This window comes from Mytilus trossulus, chromosome 2 (genome assembly GCF_036588685.1).
Source record: "Mytilus trossulus isolate FHL-02 chromosome 2, PNRI_Mtr1.1.1.hap1, whole genome shotgun sequence".
Lineage (NCBI taxonomy): Eukaryota > Metazoa > Mollusca > Bivalvia > Mytilida > Mytilidae > Mytilus > Mytilus trossulus.
The window spans coordinates 17,513,046-17,537,764 of NC_086374.1; the positions used below are offsets into that span (position 1 = coordinate 17,513,046).

General features: G+C 32.3%; 1 protein-coding gene across 1 annotated transcript in view; it reads right to left on the reverse strand.

The window, feature by feature from the left end:
• Positions 1-6,377: 6,377 nt before the first annotated feature.
• The window catches only part of LOC134706635 (kinesin heavy chain-like), a 34,104-nt gene continuing 15,762 nt past the window's right edge, over positions 6,378-24,719 (reverse strand). The window contains exons 8-23 of the mRNA XM_063565743.1: positions 23,700-23,824; positions 23,016-23,120; positions 22,630-22,778; positions 21,768-21,916; positions 19,310-19,497; positions 17,877-18,152; positions 17,430-17,573; positions 16,639-16,830; positions 13,504-13,621; positions 13,147-13,309; positions 11,846-12,008; positions 11,362-11,433; positions 10,585-10,838; positions 10,146-10,225; positions 9,788-9,890; positions 6,378-9,239 (exon numbers count right to left, since the gene is read on the reverse strand). Of these exons, the coding sequence (XP_063421813.1) occupies positions 9,793-9,890; positions 10,146-10,225; positions 10,585-10,838; positions 11,362-11,433; positions 11,846-12,008; positions 13,147-13,309; positions 13,504-13,621; positions 16,639-16,830; positions 17,430-17,573; positions 17,877-18,152; positions 19,310-19,497; positions 21,768-21,916; positions 22,630-22,778; positions 23,016-23,120; positions 23,700-23,824 (2,276 nt within the window). The 3' untranslated portion in view covers positions 6,378-9,239; positions 9,788-9,792. The remainder of the gene's footprint in view (positions 9,240-9,787; positions 9,891-10,145; positions 10,226-10,584; positions 10,839-11,361; positions 11,434-11,845; positions 12,009-13,146; positions 13,310-13,503; positions 13,622-16,638; positions 16,831-17,429; positions 17,574-17,876; positions 18,153-19,309; positions 19,498-21,767; positions 21,917-22,629; positions 22,779-23,015; positions 23,121-23,699; positions 23,825-24,719) is intronic.

Genomic DNA, 24,719 nt, shown 5'->3' on the forward strand with positions numbered 1-24,719 from the left:
TTTAATTTTTGAGGTTACAACAGGAAGTTTGTATTAAAATAGAGCTAGCAGAAAAATAGTATTCACATTGGGACTAAGCATACTAGAATATCAATCTTAACTGAAGGCAAAGGAAGCAAATGTTATTAACTTAATTATGAGAAAATGTTTATGGAGTACATGCTCTGAATTATAAAAATAGATGAGTGTCCTGGTAGTTTTACCCTTTCAAGTCCTACAGTATACAGATCTATCATACCACATCTTTTTATACTAATACCATGACACTGTATTGATTATGGAAGACAAGGAATTAAAAGTGGTACTTGGTAAATATTTAAAAAGATATTTATTTGATTGATTTTTATAGTTTAAAAAAAAATCTTCTACAAGAAAATACAAAAATATGAATGAACCATTTCACAGAATTAATCACAGACAGATTAATATAGTATTGCAAATTTCAACACTGAAAGATATTCATTAAACTTTAGATATCACTTCTTAATACTAAAATGTATCATTGCTTTACTGTGTTTGGCTACAAATTTGGACTTTTTGTGTTTTTTCCTTTTTCTTGGTTTTGATTTTGATATGTAAACAAAAAAGCCTACATCTTGGTCCACATTCAATGTATAACTGTACATTCTTGTTTTCAATTGATAGAACAGTAGAAGAAATCTAATGTTAAATAGTTATAACGGGTATGTATTTAAATGATTGTGAATTTTTTCTCTCAGTCTTTTAAAATTTTCCTAGATTGAGCCACCTGGATCTACAATAATTGTTGGTTTCAAATTTATTTTGCATCATAAATTGTTTTCTTTTATTTTAAAGATATAAAATCTGTTGTTTTTAAGATCCAGATCTATTTATTGGGGGGGGGGGGGGGGGGTGTATCATGTAGGTCAGCATCAAATGTATGTCTTTCTTTTATATTTCATGGTCTTGCATTTATTTGTACATAATATAAGTTGCAGGGAGTATTGTATATTTATTTATTTATTATGATTTAGCATCTTTTTAGTTTGTGAATATTTTCTGTGATATACTGATAATTTCTTATCTATAAGTTAGTTTGTAGTGTAAAGGTATTCATTTTCACACACAGATGCAAAATATGTAGGTGATGTCAATTTTTATGTAATACACAAGAAATAGATTAAAAATGAAATAGGACTTACAGACCATAGTTAAAACAAGAATCTTGTAGTATGAATGGTAAATTGTAATTGTAATGTCAGTTATAATCTTGTCAAATATTGTATGATTTATATTTTTTTTTATCTCGTAAGAATCATTTTTACATGTTGGACAAACAGCTTTGTCAAATAACAAAAGCATGACTGTGATATTTAAAAAATCAATACTTGTTGTAGAGTAGCTTTCTGTCTAATTTTATAGTATAATTTATATATTCATAAAATGAATAAAATGAAGTACAAGCATATGTGACTTTACTTGTATCTTATTAATTATGAAGTACCTACCCTTGGCAAACTGGAATACGGTACAATGAAACATTAAAGTCATTCCCTTTTTCGAGCACATTCAGAACTCTTCTAAAAAAAGTTTTCCCCCTTGGAAATATTAATAATATAGAAAATTGCATTGCAAGCATTCTCAAGCCTACATATGTCAAAGAATTATGCCCCTTGTAACTGGAAATATATGGAGTAATATCATTGTTAGCAATCTCATGCTTACATTTCTTGGAAGATACTTTAAAAAAAAATAGAATAGAGAATGTAAACTGTGAATGTGTCAAAAAGACTGCAACCTCACCATAGAACATTGCACAGCCCAATGCCACAATACAGAGAAAACCTGCACTCAGAAGCAGGTATCAGCTGGCTCCCAAGCAATAAGTTTTAAAAAACAATGTTTTTTTTTGTTATTGCCATTCAAGCAGCCCTTGGGCAGATTAAATGTGTGCAGCAGCATATATTAACAAGTGCCAACATGTTTGAACTTGTGTTGAAAGTCTGTAATATGGAGGTTTCACTACAAGTGTCGCATATATCTACCAAAATGATTAATTATCTATGTAAATTAGGTCAAGGTAAGAGGAACATCTCCAGACAGACGTGACCTTCCAATCATACCATACACCAAATATAGAAAGCCTGTTGTTTACTGCACCTGAGAAAACACCTCATTTCCAAAACTGAAGATTGATAAATGAACCATAAAAATCAAAGTATGATGAACCTGATAAACGTGTCCACCATTCAACACACCAACTATAGTTGATCTATTGCTTAAAACCTTGGTTTATGTGCATACTCAACAAAGGACACTCTCCAACACGCTAGATAAGAATAGAATTCATGACAAAATATCTGAATTGTCAACCTTGTATTGCTGATCATTTAGTCATTAAAGTTTCTTTTTATAGTCGTTAGTTTTTGTAAAGCCTGCAACTTTAGTTGCAAAAAGCTCAACATAGGGACAGCGATCTGGCGGCGGCAGTGGCGTTAACTTACTTCTTAATTTTTTAGAAAGTGGAAGACCTAAAATTGAGAATGGAAATGGGGAATGTGTCAAAGAGACAACAACCCGACCAAATAAAAAATCAAGAGCAGAAGGTAACCAACAGGTCTTCAATGTAGCGAGAAATTCCCGCACCCGGAGGCGTCCTTCAGCTGGCCCCTAAACAAATATATACTAGTTCAGTGATAATGGACATATACTTCATACTTCGTAGATAGATGCCTTATGTTATGAACTTTTCATCAGTCATATGTCCATTGTTTCTGCCTTGCAAGGTCCTCATGCCTGTCAGACAGTTTACACTTGACCTCGACCTCATTTCATGGATCAGTGAACAAGGTTAAGTTTTGGTGGTCTGGTCCATATCTTGGATACTATAAGCAATAGGTCTACTCTATTTGGTGTATGGAAGGATTGTAATGTGTACATGCTCAACTGGCAGGTGTCATCTGACCTTGACCTCATTTTCATGGTTCAGTGGTTAGAGTTAAGTTTTTGTGTTTTAGTCTGTTTTTTTAGCTCACCTGGCCCGAGGGCAAAGTGAGCTTTTTCTCATCGCTTGGCGACCGTTGTTCTCGTCGTCCATCGTAGTCGTTAACATTTTACATTTTGAACTTCTTCTACAGAACCACTGAATGGAATAAAACCAAACATGGCATGAATGTTCCTTATGAGGTGCTGACCAAGTGTTGTTACTTTGTAGCCGATCCATCATCCAAAATGGCCGCCAGCGGGGGACTTAGTTTAACATAGGACTCTATGGGAAATGCATACAAATGACTTCTTCTAGAAAACCACTGAATGGAATGGAACCAAACATGGCATGAATGTTCCTTATGAGGTGCTGACCAAGTGTTGTTACTTTGTAACCGATCCATCATCCAAAATGGCAACCAGAGGGGGACTTAGTTTAACATAGGACCCTATGGGAAATGCATACAAATGACTTCTTCTAGAGAACCACTGAATGGAATAAAACCAAACATGGCATGAATGTTCCTTATGAGGTGCTGACCAAGTGTTGTTACTTTGTAGCCGATCCATCATCCAAGATGGCCGCCAGCAGGGGACTTAGTTTAACATAGGACCCTACGGGAAATGCATACAAATGACTTCTCCTAGTGAACCACTGAATGGAATAAAACCAAACATGGCATGAATGTTCCTTATGAGGTGCTGACCAAGTGTTGTTACTTTGTAGCCTATCCATCATCCAAGATGGCCGCCAGCGGGGGACTTAGTTTAACATTGGACCCTATGGGAAATGCATAAAAATGACTTCTTCTAGAGAACCACTGAATGGAATAAAACCAAACATGGCATGAATGTTCCTTATGAGGTGCTGACCAAGTGTTATTACTTTGTAGCCGATCCATCATCCAAGATGGCCGCCAGCGGGGCACTTAGTTTAACATAGGACCCTATGGGAAATGCATACAAATGACTTCTTCTAGTGAACCACTGAATGGAATAAAACCAAACATGGCATGAATGTTCCTTATGAGGTGCTGACCAAGTGTTGTTACTTTGTAGCCTATCCATCATCCAAGATGGCCGCCAGCAGGGGACTTAGTTTAACATAGGACCCTATGGGAAATGCATACAAATGACTTCTTCTAGAGAACCACTGAATGGAATAAAACTAAACATGGCATGAATGTTCCTTATGAGGTGCTGACCAACTGTTGTTACTTTGTAGCCGATCCATCATCCAAGATGGCAGCCAGCAGTGGACTTAGTTTAACATAGGACCCGAAGGGAAATGCATACAAATGACTTCTTCTAGAGAATCACTGAATGGAATAAAACTAAATATGGCATGAATGTTCCTTATGAGGTGCTGACCAAGTGTTGTTACTTTGTAGCAGATCCATCATCCATGGCTGCCAGCGGGGGACTTAGTTTAAGATAGGACCCTATGGGAAATGCATACAAATGACTTCTTCTAGAGAACCACTGAATGGAATAAAACTAAACATGGCATGAATGTTCCTTATGAGGTGCTGACCAAGTGTTGTTACTTTGTAGCCGATCCATCATCCAAGATGGCCGCCAGCTGGGAACTTGTTTCACATAGGACCCTATGGGAAATGCATGCATACAAATGACTTCTTCTAGAGAACCACTGAATGGAATGAAACTAAACATGGCATGAATGAACCTTATGATGTGTTGACCAAGTGTTGTTACTTTGTGGCCGATCCATTATCCAAGATGGCCACCAGCAGGGGCTTAGTTTAACATAGGACCCTATGGGAAATACATACAAATTTCATCTTTTAGAGAACTATTGAATTGAAAGAAACCAAACATAGCATTAATGTTCTATTCCAGATGAGGGGCTGGCAAAGTGTTTTTACTTTGTAGCCAAATTTTATCTTTTTTTACATGATTTCAAAAACCCATGTAGAGTCAGGTGAGCGATGCAATACAGGTTCTTGAGAGCCTCTAGTTTTTTACTGTATGCAATAGTTCAACTTTATTTTGTGTATTGAATGATTTTAAGGTGTACATGTCCAACTCACAGAGGCCATCAAAACTTGGCCTCATTTTCATGGTGCAGTGGTCAAACTTTTTTTTTTTTTAATACTATTATGCAATATGTCAATTTTTTTTTATGGAGGGACAAATTTTATGATGTTCATGTCAGTCTCACAGATTTTATTTTACCTTGACCTAGTTTTCACATATCATTTCTTAGTGTTTATTTTTGTGTTTCGGTGTGTTTTTCTTAAACTATAAGCAATAGGTCAACTATATTTGTTGTATGGAAGGATTGTAAGCTGTATATGCCTGTCTGGCAGGTATCATTTGACCTTGGTTTCATTTCAGTTGTTCATTGGTCAATGCTAAGTTTTCATGGTTAAGTTTGTTTCTTAGATAATATAAGCAATAGATCAACTATATTTAATGCTTAGATTGATTGTAAGGTGTACATGTCTGCCTGGCATAGTTCATCTGACTTTGACCTCATTTTCAAGGTTCATTGGTCAATGTTTAGTTTTCTTGGTTAAGTCTGATTCTTAGAAACTTTAAGGAATAGGTCAACTTCATTTGGTGTATTGAATGATTGTAAGGTGTACATGTATTTCTTTTTTGATGACAACAAAATGGAGGTTTAGTTCAACAAGTGAAACTGCGAGCTACTGCTCACTGATGATACCCCCGCCGCAAGTGGATAATATAAGTAGTGTAAAAATATGCAAGTGTTCCGTAAACAGGAAGTTGTCGAGTGATGAATCTGAAAACGCATCACACGATATAGCTGACTTATATAAATCCTGAAACCAAATTTCAGAAATCCTTGTACTGTAGTTCCTGAGAAAAATGTGACGAAAATTTTCAATTTGGCTATCATGTGTAAAATCATACAAGTGTTCGGTAAACAGGAAGTTGTCAAGTGATCAATCTGAAAACGCATCACACGGTATAGCTGACTTAGATAAACCCTGAAACCAAATTTCAGAAATCCTTGTATTGTAGTTCCTGAGAAAAAAGCGACGAAATTTTCATGGGACGGACGGACTGACAGACAGAGGTAAAACAGTATACCCCCCTTTTTTGAAAGCAGGGGGGGGGGGGGGGGGGGGGGTTGGCTGGCATATTAAAATTTCATTACCTTTGGTTAAACAGTTCATGAGAAAATGCACAGACAACATTTGGCTGCCAGCCACTCGAATGACCGACTGCCATACATCCCCAAATCAATAACCAACATTTTTGTCACAAAAATCTGGTTAAAAATAAAGAGTGACAGCCTACCATATATAATTTTTCAGAAAAAATATTCTTTCTACAATGAGTGTTGTAAATTTCAAACTATTTGCTAATTACACAGCTAGACAGCACATGTAAAATTTAAGTTGCTACTTAAAAGTGTGCAATTAATAAACAAGTCAAAGAAATGAATTTTTCTACTTTTATTGTCACAGAGCAAATGTCACAAACACCCTGTTACATCTAAAGCAGTAAGCTGGTTTTTGTTGAATATTTACTATTTATGGCCTTTAACCTTCACAAAGTGTAAACATGTATATTATATAAGACAAAATTTGATATTTTGAACATTGAAAAATGAGAATTCTGCCCGCTTAAAACTGACTATCCAGTCTTTTTATCTGCTTTCTTGTTACCCCATGAAAGCCCTTTAATATTAAAAAAAGCAAATTTTAAACAGATCAATTAAAAACTATCATATACACAAGTTCATTCAAAAGCCTTTCACCAACTAACTACTTCAAAAACTGAACACAATAAGCATATGAAAGATTTGTTCTTGTATCACAGATTATGTATGTTCTGTCAATATTTTCTGTGGAATCGTAGCTCTTAGTTCCTTATCATATATTTTGACTACTACATACCATAATGATCTATGGTCTGCAAATTGTCAAAAAAAATATCAGAAGGACCTAGGAGTTATGATTCTGCAGCCATGTCAAAATCTGCTTATGTCACACAAATTATCCTCACAACTATCTATTGACAAAGTCTACATATATATAGTACACACAGTATAAATACTTATTACATTTATGTCAATATCAATATAAAGAAAAAGTTACAATAAATAAAAACCATAAAAGTAACACTTGCACCAAACATATGGAGAAAATGATTGAGATATTTAAATGAATAAGGTATACTTTCATAATTGACCTTTGTTGCATATAGAATGCCCATATTCAATGATGAAAGTTATTTCAATACACCAAGTGTATGCCCGATACAATGTTGAGACAGGCTTTGTTCTGGATTTTATCTTCATGTGAGGTACTGAGAATATATATACATGTGTATAATGAAGCCAATAAATAATCAGATATTGTTGTATGCTTTATAGCAGTGTTATTTCATAACAACTTTTCAGAAATAGACTCAGATATCATACTGATTCTATCAACAAAATGAGAAGTCAATTTAAAAGAGTTTTTACTACTTCACCTGCTAAATCGTCTAAATTGTTAAAAAATCTTCAACATTAGAAATGTTTGATCACTAAAAATTCTTTTCATAATTTGTTTTTTAAAACTGGTTTATTCTTTACTCATTTGGCAAACACCAACATTTTTTTAATAATTCTTATGATATATTTAATCAACCAAACCTTTTATTTTTAATTTCTAGTCTTCAACATCAATATAAAAATGACCCACAATGCTGGAAAAAAACTTATCACTTGAAATACATGAGAGAGAATAATAAATATATTAAATATGTACACTAAATACACTCAATATATATAGATATGATGGTACCTGTACAAAGTCTATTATGTACTGACACTATTTAAAACACTATAATTAGTACAACATACAATTTGATTAACTAATAATTTATTAATGTTAAAACTGGTTCATATTGCACATTTATTTACTAATGTTACATGTTTGTGTTTTGGCCTATGTAGTTTTTGCCACAAATATGTTCACTTTAAATGTCTTCCTGAATATTAAACATTTCAGTTTCACAATCATTCCTTTAAATAACTTCCTAAAATAAGCTTTTCTCCAGATCAAACATCAACCCCTTATATTGATATCCTTTCCAAATCCTAACAAAGTGCTTCTAACTGGAATGCTTCCCTCTACAACAATGCAAGCAACTTGCAATAGTTATGCATTAGAAACACTCCCACTGAAAGAAAATCTAAAGGGTGAAATCTTTTGTTACGAAAAAGAAGAATACAATTACTCTTCAACAACCTCTGATCAAAGCACATACATTAATGGAATTCTTATGAAAAGGTATGAATAGAAAACATCTCTATGTTAACCTACTTTCATTTCTGAAAGTGAAACAAAGAGCACATTGTTTTCTTTTGTTATTTCTACATCTATTATAAAGAAAATGTCTCTTGTCGACCTACATTCTTAAGAATGTGTGACTGAGAATTTATTTTCTTTATCCTACTGACCAATCCTATTGACCTACTGTTCTATTTTTAGATTAAGACCAGAGAAACATAACTAGATCTAGTGATCCTATTGTCTGTTTCTAAAGTAAGATTAGTAATTTCATATCAATGTTAATTTATAACTGTTCAATTATCATAAATACTATAATACAACCATTTTAACACAATATTGTTTAACTTATACATGTGGCAGTATATGAGGCTATAGGTAGAAATATTCAACATTAAATAACAGTAAAAAGTTAAATTCAATTAGAGTGTTATCATCTTTATAGATACATATATTGCCTTGCATGTGTTTTTTTAAAAACTTCATATGTTTAAAAAAAAATCTGCTTAATTAACCAGTATTTATTAACTTAATATTTCTAGTCCATTTTTTTTAGACAAAAAATATGTAATTTTAATGCAATGAAATATAAAAAATACCATCCCTATACAATTCAACTTCAAATTAACCACACATATTTATTTCGCTTTACTAATAATTTTACAAGTGTGAAACCAATCAACCCAACCCTTCCATTTATAGAAAGCAAGTCCAGGAAAAAACCCATCTACAATTGTAAATATTTAGCAAATTCCAATGTTTTAAAATCATTGGTGACCTTAACATTAAGATATGAGTTTCACAATTTTTTTATGAAGTAATGCCAATAAATATCCCCAAATTTGATTTGGTTGATAAATACTGGAAAAGTGTCCAATTTATGTCTATGAAAACATTATGTGCATATTTGTCAAACATCAAATGTTAATAAATAAGTCTTAAAACAGCATGATGACATTATAAAGCTCTGTACACAGAAAAGCTTTGGAATGCTTCTTCCACTGTATGCACTGAACACATCTGAAAAATATGAGAATCATTACTTGATGGAAATTTATCATTCCCCAAACACCTGCAGTTTATTTTCATACTAGAGTTCAAAATTACAGTTTTTTTCTTCAAGAAATTGCGAAATTAGATAGCTGAAAAGTTGAACGTGAAAATAAATTTGTTTAGTGTTAGATTAGTGGTGGATTTGCAAACATTTCACAGTATATAATGTATACATGTTCCGAATATATGAGTACACTGTATATACATGAAGTTAAAGAATAATGTATATGTTAATGCATCATCCAGTATGTCATGCTCAAATAAATCATACCAATTCTTAGGAAGCTCTGATTCCAAGTTCCAGAAATTTTATACATGGCCGTTTTGTGTAAAAGTATATAGGTATTTGGTTTTAAAATAAGAGCAGTGATGAAGATCTGATTTGTTGTTCCTTGCATATTGCACCAAAACATAATGAAGATACAAACAGAGACAAAGCAGTATTACTATCATGAGTGGGGCATGAAGAGATAAATGGTAACTCATGTAACTATATGGATTGATCTATCACCTACCTCAATTACTGTGGACCATTTACAGCCATTCCACCACCTCCTCTGATACCAGTGCCTGTGGCTGGAGAACCTCCAGGGTGTTGTCCTGGTCTTATTGGCTTGGCTGAGAAGAAAAAAATCAATAAAAAGAATTAAGCCCAACTCCTTTTTTATTCAATTCAATCATATGAAAAACAAAGATCATATTGCAAAGCTTTGTGAATAGCTAAATAACTATAATATGTGTGATTACTTCCATTTAAAACATTTGAAGTTTCCATTAAACTCAAATTTCTCACATTTATTATTACAAAAGATATTAGTTTTCTAATTAATTTCTTTTTAATTCAAGTATTAAGAGTCTCTGATGAAATATTACCAATCTGTGCAGCATGTCCTCTCCTTGCCAAGTTCTTCTGTCTCACTGCTTCTTTTATCCTATCCACTTCATGCTGATATCTGAAATACACAGTTTCTCATTTGAAATCTTATGGTTGTAAAATGACTATCTATTATTGCAGCAATATAGTCTTTTAGTGCTGATGAGGCATAAAGAAATCACTAATCAAAAATACTTTTTATTACAATAATTACATAACAGTATATTGCATTGGGTCTCACTACTTGGTGACTTTGTTGTGATTTTATTTAGTATAAATAAAGATTTCTTTATGTGAAAATGTTCTTATTTATTTCTTTATATTATGTGTCATCGAATATAGAAATAAGGTTCAAAGATTTTAAATTCAAATGTCATATTTCAATAAATCTTACTTCTGAAAGTGTCAGTATTCTATTTAGACATTGTGACTGCTTACCTCTTTCTGTCCCTCATAGCTCCTTCTTTAGCCTCTTTCAAAGCTCCTTCTAGGGCCTTGACCCTTTCCATGGTAGCTCTGAGTCTCTTCTCTAACTTAGGTAGTTCACATCGGAGATCAGCATTGTCCCTGACTAATTGTTTATGAACCTTGGTCAGTTGTTCCAGGTTATTTTCTAGGAATGAGATCTTCTGTTTCTGGGCAGCATTGCCTCCAATATCATCATCTTCATCATCATCCTTTTTCATCTGGGACTATAACAAACAAAATCAGTTTAAATGAAACTGATGATAGCTGTCAGTTAAATGCTTAGGAATAATATGTTTACTTATTCTACATTGGCTAGAGGAGGGTTGAGATCATATAAAACATGTTTAACCCCGCCACATTTTTGCGCCTGTCAGGAACCTCTGGCCTTTGTTAGTCTTGTATGTTTTCAATTTTGTTTATGTATATGTTTTGTAGTTTGGTGTGATGTCCATTTTCCCTGAACTAGTTTATTCAGAGGCCAGCTGAGGACCACCTCTGGGTGCAGGATTTTCTCATTGCGAAAAAATAGACCCATTGGTGGCCTTCATCTGTTGTCTGCTCTTTGGTCAGGTTGTTGTCTCTTTGACATTTTCCCCATTTCCATTCTCCTTTTTTTTTTTTAACTTAAAACAAGAATCTTTATTCAATATAATTTTGTATGTAGTTGTGGTATTCTAGTATTATAACATTACTAGTGCTCAAATAAATCAAATATATGTAAAGTGAACTAATATATTTAGTACTTACCTTTCTTACTCTATTCTGGAGATCTTGTACAAACAATTTTCTAAGGTTATGCAGTGTCTGCAATTCTTTAGCCTGTGAAACAACAAATAAATGCATTTGTAAGTTTTATACCATTTTCCTTCATGAAAATTTCAAACAGACATAAATATCTATTGAATCATGTAGGTAATAGATACTGATCATCCTGATAGTTTACTTTTGGAAAAAATAATTTATGGTAAACAACCTGATCGAAAAACTTAAACCTGAAAAAGAACAAACTCACAAATGGATGAACTAACTGGAAAACATAATGCGCTCTCCTATCTAAATCTTGTAGAATCATTGATATGAAAAGAGAAGTTTAAAATAACTGCAAAAGCATAATATAAATACAAAATATGGATTGAATACTCCTCTTTTGTACCAATAGTTAACCATATCTCTAGAATATCATTCATATTTCTTGAACTAAGACAAGAAAAACTTGACTAATATTACATACCACTGTTTCCTCCAGTCCTTTGAGATCCTGTCTAGCTTGTTCTTTACGATCTATCTGTAGAGTTAGTTCATTCAGTTTAGCTGTCTTCTCAGATTCATCAGCCTTCAACTTGTCATAGTCTATTTGTAGTTTATCCAAAGCAAGAGACAATTTTTGGTTTTGTCTAAAAATAAACAATATAATAATAATACATTTTTACTATCAAATAGCTTCTCTCTTCATTTCATTTTTAGGTTATTAAGCAAGCAACATTTGATCAAACATTCAATTTTTCTAAAACATGTGGTTGCTTATTATTCATGCTAATTAGTGTACCCACCAGTTTAAATCCATTTTGAAATATTTTCTATTTCAAATGCTATTACTACTCATATTCTATTAATAAAACTTACTGACAGAAGAAGCATGTAGATCTCTAGACTTCATTTTAGAAGTAATTGATTCAAGCTATACTTTATTGTAGTTTTAACATGGGTATGCATTATATTTGTGATTATTGTTGCCCAAGCGATAGCAAGTGGAATTTTACAATTTTGACAATTTTGTGTTCTATTTCTTGACCCAGAAGACATGTGGTTGCTTATTATTCATGCTAATTAGTGTACCCACCAGTTTAAATCCATTTTGAAATATTTTCTATTTCAAATGCTATTACTACTCATATTCTATTAATAAAACTTACTGACAGAAGAAGCATGTAGATCTCTAGACTTCATTTTAGAAGTAATTGATTCAAGCTATACTTTATTGTAGTTTTAACATGGGTATGCATTTTATTTGTGATTATTGTTGCCCAAGCGATAGCAAGTGGAATTTTACAATTTTGACAATTTTGTGTTCTATTTCTTGACCCAGAAGACCCAGGGATGCTGACATAGGTATCAAGCTGTAGTCTGCATGTGGAGTGGACCCCAGTTAACAAATTTACCCCAACAAGCCCACCCCTCCAGAAAACCAAGTTTATCCAATTTCAATTTTCCAAGTCTACATTTGAGCTCAAAATGCAATTTATACATGAGAAACATGATCATAGATAAACTCAGGTTGACGGAACATGTATAACTTTCGAAATAAGTATCATAAAGTTGACTTCTAAAAGTATGGAACGCCATTGGAGCCAAATAACAGTGGTTTGGGTAAGCCCGTCATATGAGGGTCACAGCATAGTAAGGGTTAACCTGAAGAGGGAGGGACGGACGAACTGAAGAACTGACAGACAAACAGAGACACAGACCAGAAATCATAATTTCCAGAAATGGGGCATAAAATAGTTATGACTACTGTAAATTGTAAAAACTTACTCCTTCAATTGATCAATGAGAGATTGTTTGTTGTCAATCTCATCCCTAAGTCCTGACAATTGTTTCTGATGACTTTCTCTATGCACTTCCATTTGTTGTTCCAAAGCTGATGACATGTCAGCATCAGATTTTACCTTTTCTTTCTCAGTTATATGGATTTGTTCTGAAGAAAGAAAATAGTAAAAATTAACAATTTGGCTTTCAGAGGGGATTAATCCATTTTCAATCAAAATCTCATTATATGGCTTGCTTATAAAATAAAAGTACACACAATTATAATACGACTGCTCAATAGCTTAGTTCCAAACTTTGGTAAAGAAATACAAACAAGATAATATTTTAAGTTGACACACTAACCTTGTGCTCTAAGTTTGGCTATTTCTTCATTTAAAGAATCTACATTCTCCTGCAGTAGTCTTTTCTTATGGTCAATATCTTTGATGGTTTCATTTAGAGATGACATCTTAGCTTCATGCTGAAACAGACATTGTGAAATAAACATCACAGATCCTCAAAGTCCATATTTCCTTAGATTCACAATGAGAGGTCAGTTTTATATACACCTTATCGCTATTTTCCCGCCATTACTGGATATCACACAGGTTCCCGTAAATATTTGACGTCATAAAACAAAATATCTGACGCCACAATGGAAAAGTGATTGTTGTATGCGCCAAAAGTTCAAGCGGCCGGGTCAGCCCGCCGATAAGGCAAATAGCGATAAGGTGTATTCTTATAAATGATTATTTGATTAAAGTATAGCATTTACAATTCAAAATTCAATATTGTAATTAAATGAAATAATACAACGACCAGTTGCGTTGCAGAAAAGATGTCATGTAGTATTCTAAATTCGGTTAAAGACTGAAAAAGCTGAAAAAAATACAAATTACTATAAATCATTCATCTAAGGCTTTGAAATAATAATCTCAATCAACCTAAATATTAATGATGCCAAAGAGACTGTATGATCACTTTGTCTTACTTCTGCAACAAAATGTTATCGGCTAGTAAAAATTTCCACCCTAACATTAAAATACAAGGACTTTCCTCTCCGGTGATTACAGCAAATTCCAACGAGTATGAAGCTTCATGTAGATTCTTTAGTTAGCTTCCTTGCTAGCTCAACAATGAAATGATTATTAGGTAAGGTAAACAAGTCTTTGGGTGGAGTCAATAGTTAAAAAGAGAACCAATCAGAACTAGTGACAGAATATAAACATTGTAAAACTAGTTTTACAAGTCAGTTTAAAAATAAGTTTTTAATCTAAATTTAAAATTTATTGATAACATGTTGAAGGTGTGTTTGATTTGCCAATTTTATTTCAATCAATTACTCAGTTCATTTATAAATCCTGTTACATGTATGTGTATGTACTTTACAATGGTTACAATCACAGCATAAATATAAGATTTATGACCCCTTCTGTTGCCTTTGAATTACGAATTTATCAAACTTCCAATAGTATAAAAACATCAAAGATAATGAATAATAAAGATGGACTATTTTGAACATATACAAGTTAAAGGGGAAACCTCAAGCAAGCATTATTATTTATAGTTTCATTGCATTTAAAAGTTAAACGGGATTTTGTGGCAAATAAACCAATAGTTTTTTTTAGAAAAGGTATTTTTGTTATGCAATTTTTAGCATAGAAAAGAGGTACGAAAGATACCAGAGGGACAGTCAAAGATATAGATTACTCACTTGATTTTCTATGATGTGACTAGCATTAATTGTTTACAAAAAGTCCTAAAGAACCTTTTTTTTTTTTTTTAAAGTCACAAAAGTCGAGCGCACCCTAGAAGGTGTACTTGAATTGGTCCATATTTACATTTGTTTAAAACAATATCTAATAAATTTATAAACTTGTTTTAAGGAAAACATTGCTGGAACTGCTTGCAATCCTCCATCTATCAAACACCAAATTGCCAACTATGAGAGTACAAGGGGAACGCTGTGGATTTTCTATAAAATTTCCATTTGTTTAGCATTGAATCAACACTAAATGTTATCATCCTTGAACAAAACATAAACCGTAACTCTGCTTCTAATTTATTGTAATACAAGGAATTTTTTAATTCTTTATGAAATAAAATTTTATTTGCAAAGTTGTTTAGGTAAACATGTTTGTATGAAACATGCATATTATAAACAATTAAGTCATTGATATGAGTAAAATTGAGAAAGGAAATGGTGAATATGTCAAAGCGACAACCACCCGACCATAGAGCAAACAACAGCCGAAGGCAACCAATGGGTCTTCTATGTAGCGAGAATTCCCGCACCCGTAGGTGTCCTTCAGCTGGCCCCTAAAATATGCATAATAGTACAGTGATAATGGACGTCATACTAAACTCCGAATTATACACAAGAAACTAAAATTTAAAATCATACAAGACTAACAAAGGCCAGAGGCTCCTGACTTGGGACAGGCGCAAAAATGCGGCGGGGTTTAACATGTTTATGAGATCTCAACCCTCCCCCTATACCTCTAGCCAATGTAGAAAAGTAAAAGAATAACAATACGCACATTAAAATTCAGTTCAAGAGAAGTCCGAGTCCGATGTCAAAAGATGTAACAAAAGAAAATAAATAAAATGACAATAATACATAAATAACAACAGACTACTAGCAGTTAACTGACATGCCAGCTCCAGACCTCAATTAAACTGATTGAAAGATTATGTCTTCATCATATGAATATCAGGTACAATCCCTCCCGTTAGGGGTTTAGTATCATACTATCATAAAATATATGAGAAGAACATAACCTGTGTCATGCCAACAACTGTTTTTTTAGAAATAAATGTGTTTAGTTCCGATGCAAAGACCCTATCAGTGAATCAATGTTAAAGCCAAAATATGCAATCTTTAATGACCTGACAACAGTATCGTAACTATATCCCCTTTTAATAAGTCTATTTAAAGGTTTTGTTAGTTTCTGAGGAGAATACTGACATTTTTGTGCATTATAAAGAATATTTCCATAAAATTTTGGATGTGAAATACCTGAACGTATAAGATGTCTGCATGTTGAGTTATATTTACAAATTATTTCCTTATACCGGTGATAAAATTTAGTAAATGTTTTGACCAGTTTGTGATATCGAAAACCCTGGTGTAATAATTTTTCAGTAATATATAAATTTCTCTCGCTAAAATCTAATACGTTGTTACATACACCAGCGAATCGTACAAGTTGAGATATATAAACACCATAAGATGGTGAAAAGGGAACGTCACCATCTAAAAATGGATAATTAACAATAGGAAATGAAAAATCATCTCTTTTATCATAAATTTTTGTATTAAGCTTCCCGTTTATGATATAGATAAGTGTTTTCATTGGATAATGAATTAGTGCTATGCTCCACCCAATTTTAAGGTAATAATCATGTCATGGTTGAGCTAACAGGGAAGCTAACCAAATAATCTACCTGTAGCTTCATACTCGCTGAAATCTGATTTAAATTAGTAATGATATTAACCTGTTGTATAGTTAGTTGACAATCAGACAATTCTTTAACAGCTGTCTCTAACTTCTTGTTGACCTCAGTACTGCTTATCTCAAAGTTCTGTGATCTAGTGACTAATGATTTAACTTCAGACTTCATCCTACTGATGTATAACCTGGCTACAGTGAACTCTTCTTCTAACTTCTCAGATGTTCCTAATAAGGACTGAAAAACAAATTATAATGATTTAGTGTATATTACATTCTGGTTATAATAATGACTCAAATACAGATAAAACTATACATATTTATTGACTATGGTGGATTATGGTTGTCTTAATTTTTGCGAATACTGTATATTCAGAAACTTTTGCAATGTTTTCCAACTTGCATAATTTGTATACAGCATTTCCCAAAATCGCATTTACTAATCTCGCCTTTGAGTCTATTGTTTACAAATCGCAATATTTAATTCTCACAAAATATCTAGATTAACAGTAGGGTTGTAATTGTTGAAACATTTCCCCCCCCTCCCCCCATTGCCATGCATATACATTATCAATAGATATAAGATGTGCTATGAGTGCCAATGTGACAACTCTCCATCCAAGTCACAATTAGTAAAAGTAGGATTTTTAACAAAAAGCCTTGGTTCACATCGAACAGCAAGCTATAAAAGGGCCCAGAGTATGCATAAAAAACATGACTATTAATTCATTACTATGTGATATTGTACCCTGCCTAATCTATATATATAAAACTACTTTAAATCAAAAGATATATTTATATTTGAATGAAGTAAAACCTTCTACCGATAGTTTATACCTTAGAATCACCACCTCCTACAATCTCGCCAATATCTCCAAGATCTTTCAACAAACCAGACATCATGTCAGCCACACGTTTCTTCTGATGACTTACAGAATCTTTGGTGGAATCATAGTCTGACTGTAGGGCATTCAAGGAATTCTAGAGAATAAACAATAAACAGCTATAAACAGCATATATATAACTGGTATTCAGCTATATAAAACCATTTTCAAATTTAAGATATAATTCATGACAATATTAAATATCAGAAACTGTATGAAAATATTTGTGTCTATTAAATAACATGATGAATATAATATCTGTTGAATGGTTGAAAATGCTGTAATGGACTCTTTTCTTGTCAATATATGTGCAACCACATTGATGAAAAGAATTGTTGACATAAGACATGCGATATTTCATGGTTAGATAAGAGAACTGGTTATACTGATTGACACTTACTGTTTTCTTGCTCAGTTCTTCAGCTAATGCTTCATTTTCTATGTTTTTAGCATCAACTTCTTGGGATTTCTGATCATAATTCATAGCAAGTTCCTCCAAAGCTTGGAGCACCTCTTTGACCTCATCCTTAGCAGACTCATTATCAGTCTGTATACGGGCCATCTCCTGTTGTAGTACATCATAGTCTTTCTTTCCTGAGCTAATAAGTTCTTCCTGTTCCATCATTTGTTCCTTCAATCTCTCTATCATTTGAGACGTGTTGTTGATTTCATCATCCTGGAAAAACGGAATATATCTAATGTTGTTTTCGATAAAATATATGTATATATAAGTATGGATCATTCATTCTTGTTCTTACAAAGTTTACAGAAGAAAAATGCTGTTTTCTCCTTTTTTTTTGGAAATAAAAATTTCAAACTGGATTTCCTATGGATATAACATGTTAATTCTGAGTATGAACTTGATGTCATTTTGGGTAAAATTCATTAGAGCAATTTTTATCATCTGTAAGGTAAAAAATCAGCTTTCTTTTTCAAAAGAATGTCAATTGTGGGAAGAAACTATTTAAATATATGATATATATTATATGTAAATTTTATAATACAAGAAACAAGTGAAACTGCGAGCTACTGCTCACTGATGATACCCCCGCCGCAAGTTGATAATATTAATAGTGTAAAAATATGCAAGTGTTCGGTAAACAGGAAGTTGTCGAGTGATGAATCTGAAAACGCATCACACGGTATAGCTGAGTTATATAAATCCTGAAACCAAATTTCAGAAATCCTTGTATTGTAGTTCCTGAGAAAAATGTGACGAAAAATTTTCAACTTGGCTATCATGTGTAAAATCATACAAGTGTTCGGTAAACAGGAAGTTGTCATGTGATCAATCTGAAAACAAATCACACAGTATAGCTGACTTACATAAACCCTGAAACCAAATTTCAGAAAACCTTGTATTGTAGTTCCTGAGAAAAATGTGATGAAAGTTTCATGGGACGGACTGACTGATGGACGGACAGACTGATGGACGGACTGACGGACAGACAGAGGTAAAACAGTATACCCCCCTTTTTAAAAGCGGGTGTATAATTAGCCTAGAAAAGATATATACAAAAAAAGAAAAAAGTGCTTTACTTAATATTCCAAAATAAAAGAAAATAAGTCTAACATTAATTTATTTAAGATGAGAAAGTCCTTAAGTGACTGTTGAAATATAGATGCTGTTACCATGTCCATTTTATACCTTTTTTCTTGAAACAGTAGGAGTCCCTTTATATTATAAAATGTTTCCTGATTTTTAATGTCATTGATAATAAGATTTTGTTAGGGTATTAATCAGTTAGATACAATATAAAGGTAAAGAAGCTGTTTATGAATGCATCATATAAGATACTTCAATTTTTATATTTGTTACACCAATCTTATTACCTTTTCATCTAACTGTGCATATAATTTAATTCTTTCACCATCCCATTGTGTCTTCTCAGCCTCTGTTATGGTACTGAGATTTCCTATACTAGATTCCATAATAGTTGGAGCAACTTCTAATCCTTCAGATTCTATAGATGTTATACTAGCCTTCATATCTATTTGTTCTTCTGATGCTACAGACTGACCTAAAATTAAACAGACATACTGAAGACACCACTTGTTTCAAGGTTTCAATCTTATATATTAATGATAACTTTAGCTCATTTTTAAAACTATGATGAGTTTTGTTTTAAGAATATCTATTTGTTTAATCTATTTATTTGGTGAAACTGTTGCTCTTTTAAACCAGATGCTCCGCAGGGCGTAGCTTTATACGACCGCAGAGGTTGAACCCTGAACAGTTGGGGCAAGTATGGACACAACATTCAAGCTGGATTCCGCTCTAAATTTGGATTGTGATTAAATAGTTGACACAGCATAGGTTTCTGACACAGAATGAATGTATTCAAATGAACTTAAAATTTTTGTTTTCTCTTAGAGCAATTCACTATGCTGTTGAATATTAATCCTCTCAAAAAAATGTTTGAAGAAATTTTCTTTTTATTTATGAAATTTCAAATGAGAAAAATTGAACCCAATTTTTTAATCACATGCCCCTTTCCCTTATTCCAAAACTAATTTCAATTAAAATATTCTAATTCAACAATTACTACTCATTTAAATACATCATAAAATATTAAGATGTAAAAAAACTGCTTGTTATCACTGAATGGTAAAGATAATTTAAATTTATCAGTTGGTAGTAAAAAGTGAATATACATTGTATATTGTATATAACAAAGATTTAAGTTGATTCTGGACAAAGAAAGATAACTCCAATTAAAAAAAATTCTTGCAGATATTTCTTGCTTACTTTACTGGACAAAGAAAGATAACTCTTAATTAAAAAAAAAATTTGCTATTTCACAATATTGTGAAATTAGATATTTCTTGCCATTGCACAATACTGTGCAATTGAAAAGACTTGCTATTGCACAATACTTAATATAATAGTTTTAGATCCTGATTTGGACCAACTTGAAAACTGGGCCCATAATCAAAAATCTAAGTACATGTTTAGATTCAGCATATCAAAGAGGCCCAAGAATTTGATTTTTGTTAAAATCAAACTTTGTTTAATTTTGGACCTTTTGCACTTTAATTTAGACCAATTTTAAAACTGGACAAAAAATTAAGAATCTACATACACAGTTAGATTTGGCATATCAAAGAACCCCAATTATTCAATTTTTGATGAAATCAAACAATGTTTAATTTTGGACCTCGATTTGGGTCAACTTGAAAACTGGGCCAATAATAAAAAATCTAAGTACATTTTTAGATTCAGCATATCAAAGAACCCCAAGGTTTCAATTTTTGTTAAAATCAAACTAAGTTTAATTTTGGACCCTTTGGACCTTAATGTAGACCAATTTGAAAACGGGACCAAAAATTAAGAATCTACATACACAGTTAGATTCGGCATATTAAAGAACCCCAATTATTCAATTTTGATGAAATCAAAACAAAGTTTAATTTTGGACCCTTTGGGCCCCTTTTTCCTTAACTGTTGGGACCAAAACTCCCAAAATCAATACCAACCTTCCTTTTATAGTCATAAACCTTGTGTTTGAATTTCATAGATTTCTATTTACTTATACTAACGCTATGGTGCGAAAACCAAGAAAAATGCTTATTTGGGTCCCTTTTTGGCCCCTAATTCCTAAACTGTTGGGACCGAAACTCCCAAAATCAATACCAACCTTCCTTTTGTGGTCATAAACATTGTGTTTAAATTTCATTGATTTCTATTTACTTTAACTAAAGTTATTGTGCGAAAACCAAGAATAATGCTTATTTGGACCCTTTTTTGGCCCCTAATTCCTAAACTGTTGAAACCAAAACTCCCAAAATCAATCCCAACCTTTCTTTTGTGGTCATAAACCTTGTGTCAAAATTTCATAGATTTCTATTAACTTAAACTAAAGTTATAGTGCGAAAACCAAGAAAATGCTTATTTGGGCCCTTTTTGGCCCCTAATTCCTAAAATATTGGGACCAAAACTCCCAAAATCAATACTAGCCTTCCTTTTATGGTCATAAACCTTGTGTTAAAATTTCATAGATTTCTATTCACTTTTACTTAAGTTAGAGTGCGAAAACTAAAAGTATTCGGACGACGACGACGACAATGACGACGACGACGACGACGCCAACGTGATAGCAATATACGACGAAAATTTTTTCAAAATTTGCGGTCGTATAATAAACCACTGGACATCATTTGACATCATTTGACATCATTTGACATCATTTATTCATTATTAATTTTTTCCACTTAATAAATCTGAAATTAAAGTGATAATTCACAAACTTGATGGCAGCTTGGATTTGCTTCACAAAATATAAATACAAACCACTTCTCCAAGCTTTAAGCTCTGCCTCTAATTTTTGAACCCATGTTTTCAATTTGCCATTCTTTTCTTTTTCTTTTTCATATCTTCTTTTCCATTCATCAGCAGTGAGTTCCTCATTAACCTTAACACTATTCTTAATGGTCTTTGCTCTACAATTCATGTTTTATGATTATTACTTATTCATAAATGTCATTATCTTACCTCTTATACATATCTAGGAATAGTATTGGTTAAAAGCAACCTTGTTGAGGCCGTGTACATTCCATATTGGGTAAGTAGGTGGGGCTTTTTTCAATACATGGTTAGTAACGGTATAATGTCCCTTTATACAAGCAACAAACTGTTGAGGAAAAATCTTAAGGTTTAAACAGAAGAAGAACTTGATAATGAATGATTGAAATAAATTCATAAAACACATTTTAAGCTTACAAGTTGTTATTGTTGGCATTTGTTTTTTGCATAGACCAATGAAAGAAGGTTCTTAATACTAAAGGTATTGGTTTATATCAAATAAGGTCACTAGCACACTATGTAACTAATAATAACAAGTTTGAATAGATAATTTACTAAAAAAAATAATCCTTTTCATAGACCATGCAAAGTATGTTTATATAAGAAACTGAGGTAACTTCTATATGTGTACATTATCATACTTATATATTGAAGATTTAAATTCTTTCCATTTTCACAATACTCTTTGGTACTGCATTTAGTACATTTCTCTTGTGAGATACAAATAAGAGATGACAATATTTTTTTTACATATTTCTACAAAAGATCAGTTGAACATTTTTTTCCCTTTTTTTTCTAAAAACATGTAGTGGTAAAGAAGTGGGACTGCCAATGCTATCTTTAAACTCACCTTTGACCAAACATAAGTGTAGACTTGGTTTCTGATTCATTATAAGAAGCTGGAGAACAACATATAACAATGGTAGTCCTGGCATTACCTCCTAAACTTTCCTGGAGAATTCTGGTCAATTTACTATCTCTATAAGGAACATGACTTTTCTACAAGAAAAAAATAATATGTTTGTTTATCATGCATGATCAGAATTGTTGTTTTTTTCCTTAAACTTGTACAAGTTACAAGCTTAATCTAATTAAATCTCACTTTAACAAATGAATAAAAAAGAATATTTATTACTTGATAGTTTGCCAATAGTGTTGTTGGTCCTTCTTCAACCTTTCAACTGACCTATCAGTATCTTTTTTTTATTTTTCATATACATATCATGAAACACTTACATTTCCATCAGCTAGAGCAGAAATTACATTTCCTAAAGCTGACAATGACTTGTTGATGTTCTTGGCTTCATCTAAAACAGCGCCTTCTGCTCCTGTTTTGCTGACCTGAAATATTCAATTGATTAATAATAGAATCATAGGACACACTTTTGTCTTTTTATTAAAAGAATGCTGGTGGCACTAAAGAAATCAATTTCATGACATACCTATGGACAAGGGTGAACCCTAATGCTACCTCCGCTACTGTAGGGGCCTAAAAAACTGGCAGAATAGTGAGAATTCTATATATAACTACCAATGAACTCAATGGTATAACATTCCTATCTTGACTAGACTAAATGTTTGTGTCATTTTGGTCTATTGAAGATAGTTGTCTCATTGGCAATCATACCACATCTTCTTTTTATAAAAACAAATCATCTGACAAATTGGAAAAATATAAATGAATGTACACTTGGCTCTTGCAGTAATTTACAACCTTTAAACTGGTAATGACACACAGTTTGCTTGTGTAATATTTTTCAATAATATAATTAGATTTCCTGAAGGAGTATATGATAAAAACACATCTGAATATATAATTTAATTGACATAAAATTGACTGAAGTGGATAAATATTCCAATAAATGGGACATATTTCGAATTATATGTGATAATTAATCCTGTGTTATAAGGGATATTTACCTTTTCACTACCCGCTAAATCGACTAGATAAAGTTTGCCATTTAATTTTTTCTCTGTTTCTAAATGTTCCTGTTTTACATTGATGAGAAAGACACTGTGACTTCTGGAACTATGTTCATTCATATCTGTTAAAACAAATTCATATAAAATTATGCCTTAATTATAACAAAGAGATAGATTAATCAATTATTATTTAACTTCTATACAAACTTACATATTTTACTGCATTCTGTTTGAAGATTTTTTTTTATAAATTTACACTCATAAAATCTTTAAGATTATTTTGATAAAAGCAATGATAAAAGAGGAAAGAAATTTTTTTCATTAAAATCCTTGAAACTTTTGTTGAAATCCTGTTGTTGGTTTAAGACGAGAATAAAATCCAGTAAATGGATGGAGAATCTTACTTGTTGATAAGAAGGTGATACAAGCTATGGTTGCTTTCTGACATAAAAAAAACAGATGCTCCGCAGGGCGCAGCTTTATACGACCAAAGAGGTTGAACCTTGAACGGTTGGGGCAAGTATGGACACAACATTCAAGCTGGATTCAGCTCTAAATTTGGATTGTGATTAAATAGTTGACACAGCAGAGGTTTCTGACACAGAATGAATGTGGTCTAATGAACTACAAAATTTGTTTTTGCCTTTGAGCAATTCACAATGCTGATGAATATTAATCCTCTCAAAAATATGTTTGAAGAAATTTTCTTTTTATTTATGAAATCTGAAATGAGAAAAATTTACCAGCCCTCCCAAAAAAAAAATTATTTTTATTTTCACATCCCCCTTTCCCTTATTCCATAACTGATCTCAATTCAAATTTCTAATGGAGTTTGCAACAATAACTGCTCATTTAAATACATCATAAAATATTAAAATGTAAAATAAAGTGCTTGTTATCACTGAATGGTAAAGATTGTTTTAATTTATCAGTTGGTAGTAAAAGTGAATATACATTGTATATTGTATGAAACATGATTTAAGTTGATTCAACCAGGGATCTCCATGGATGAAAATT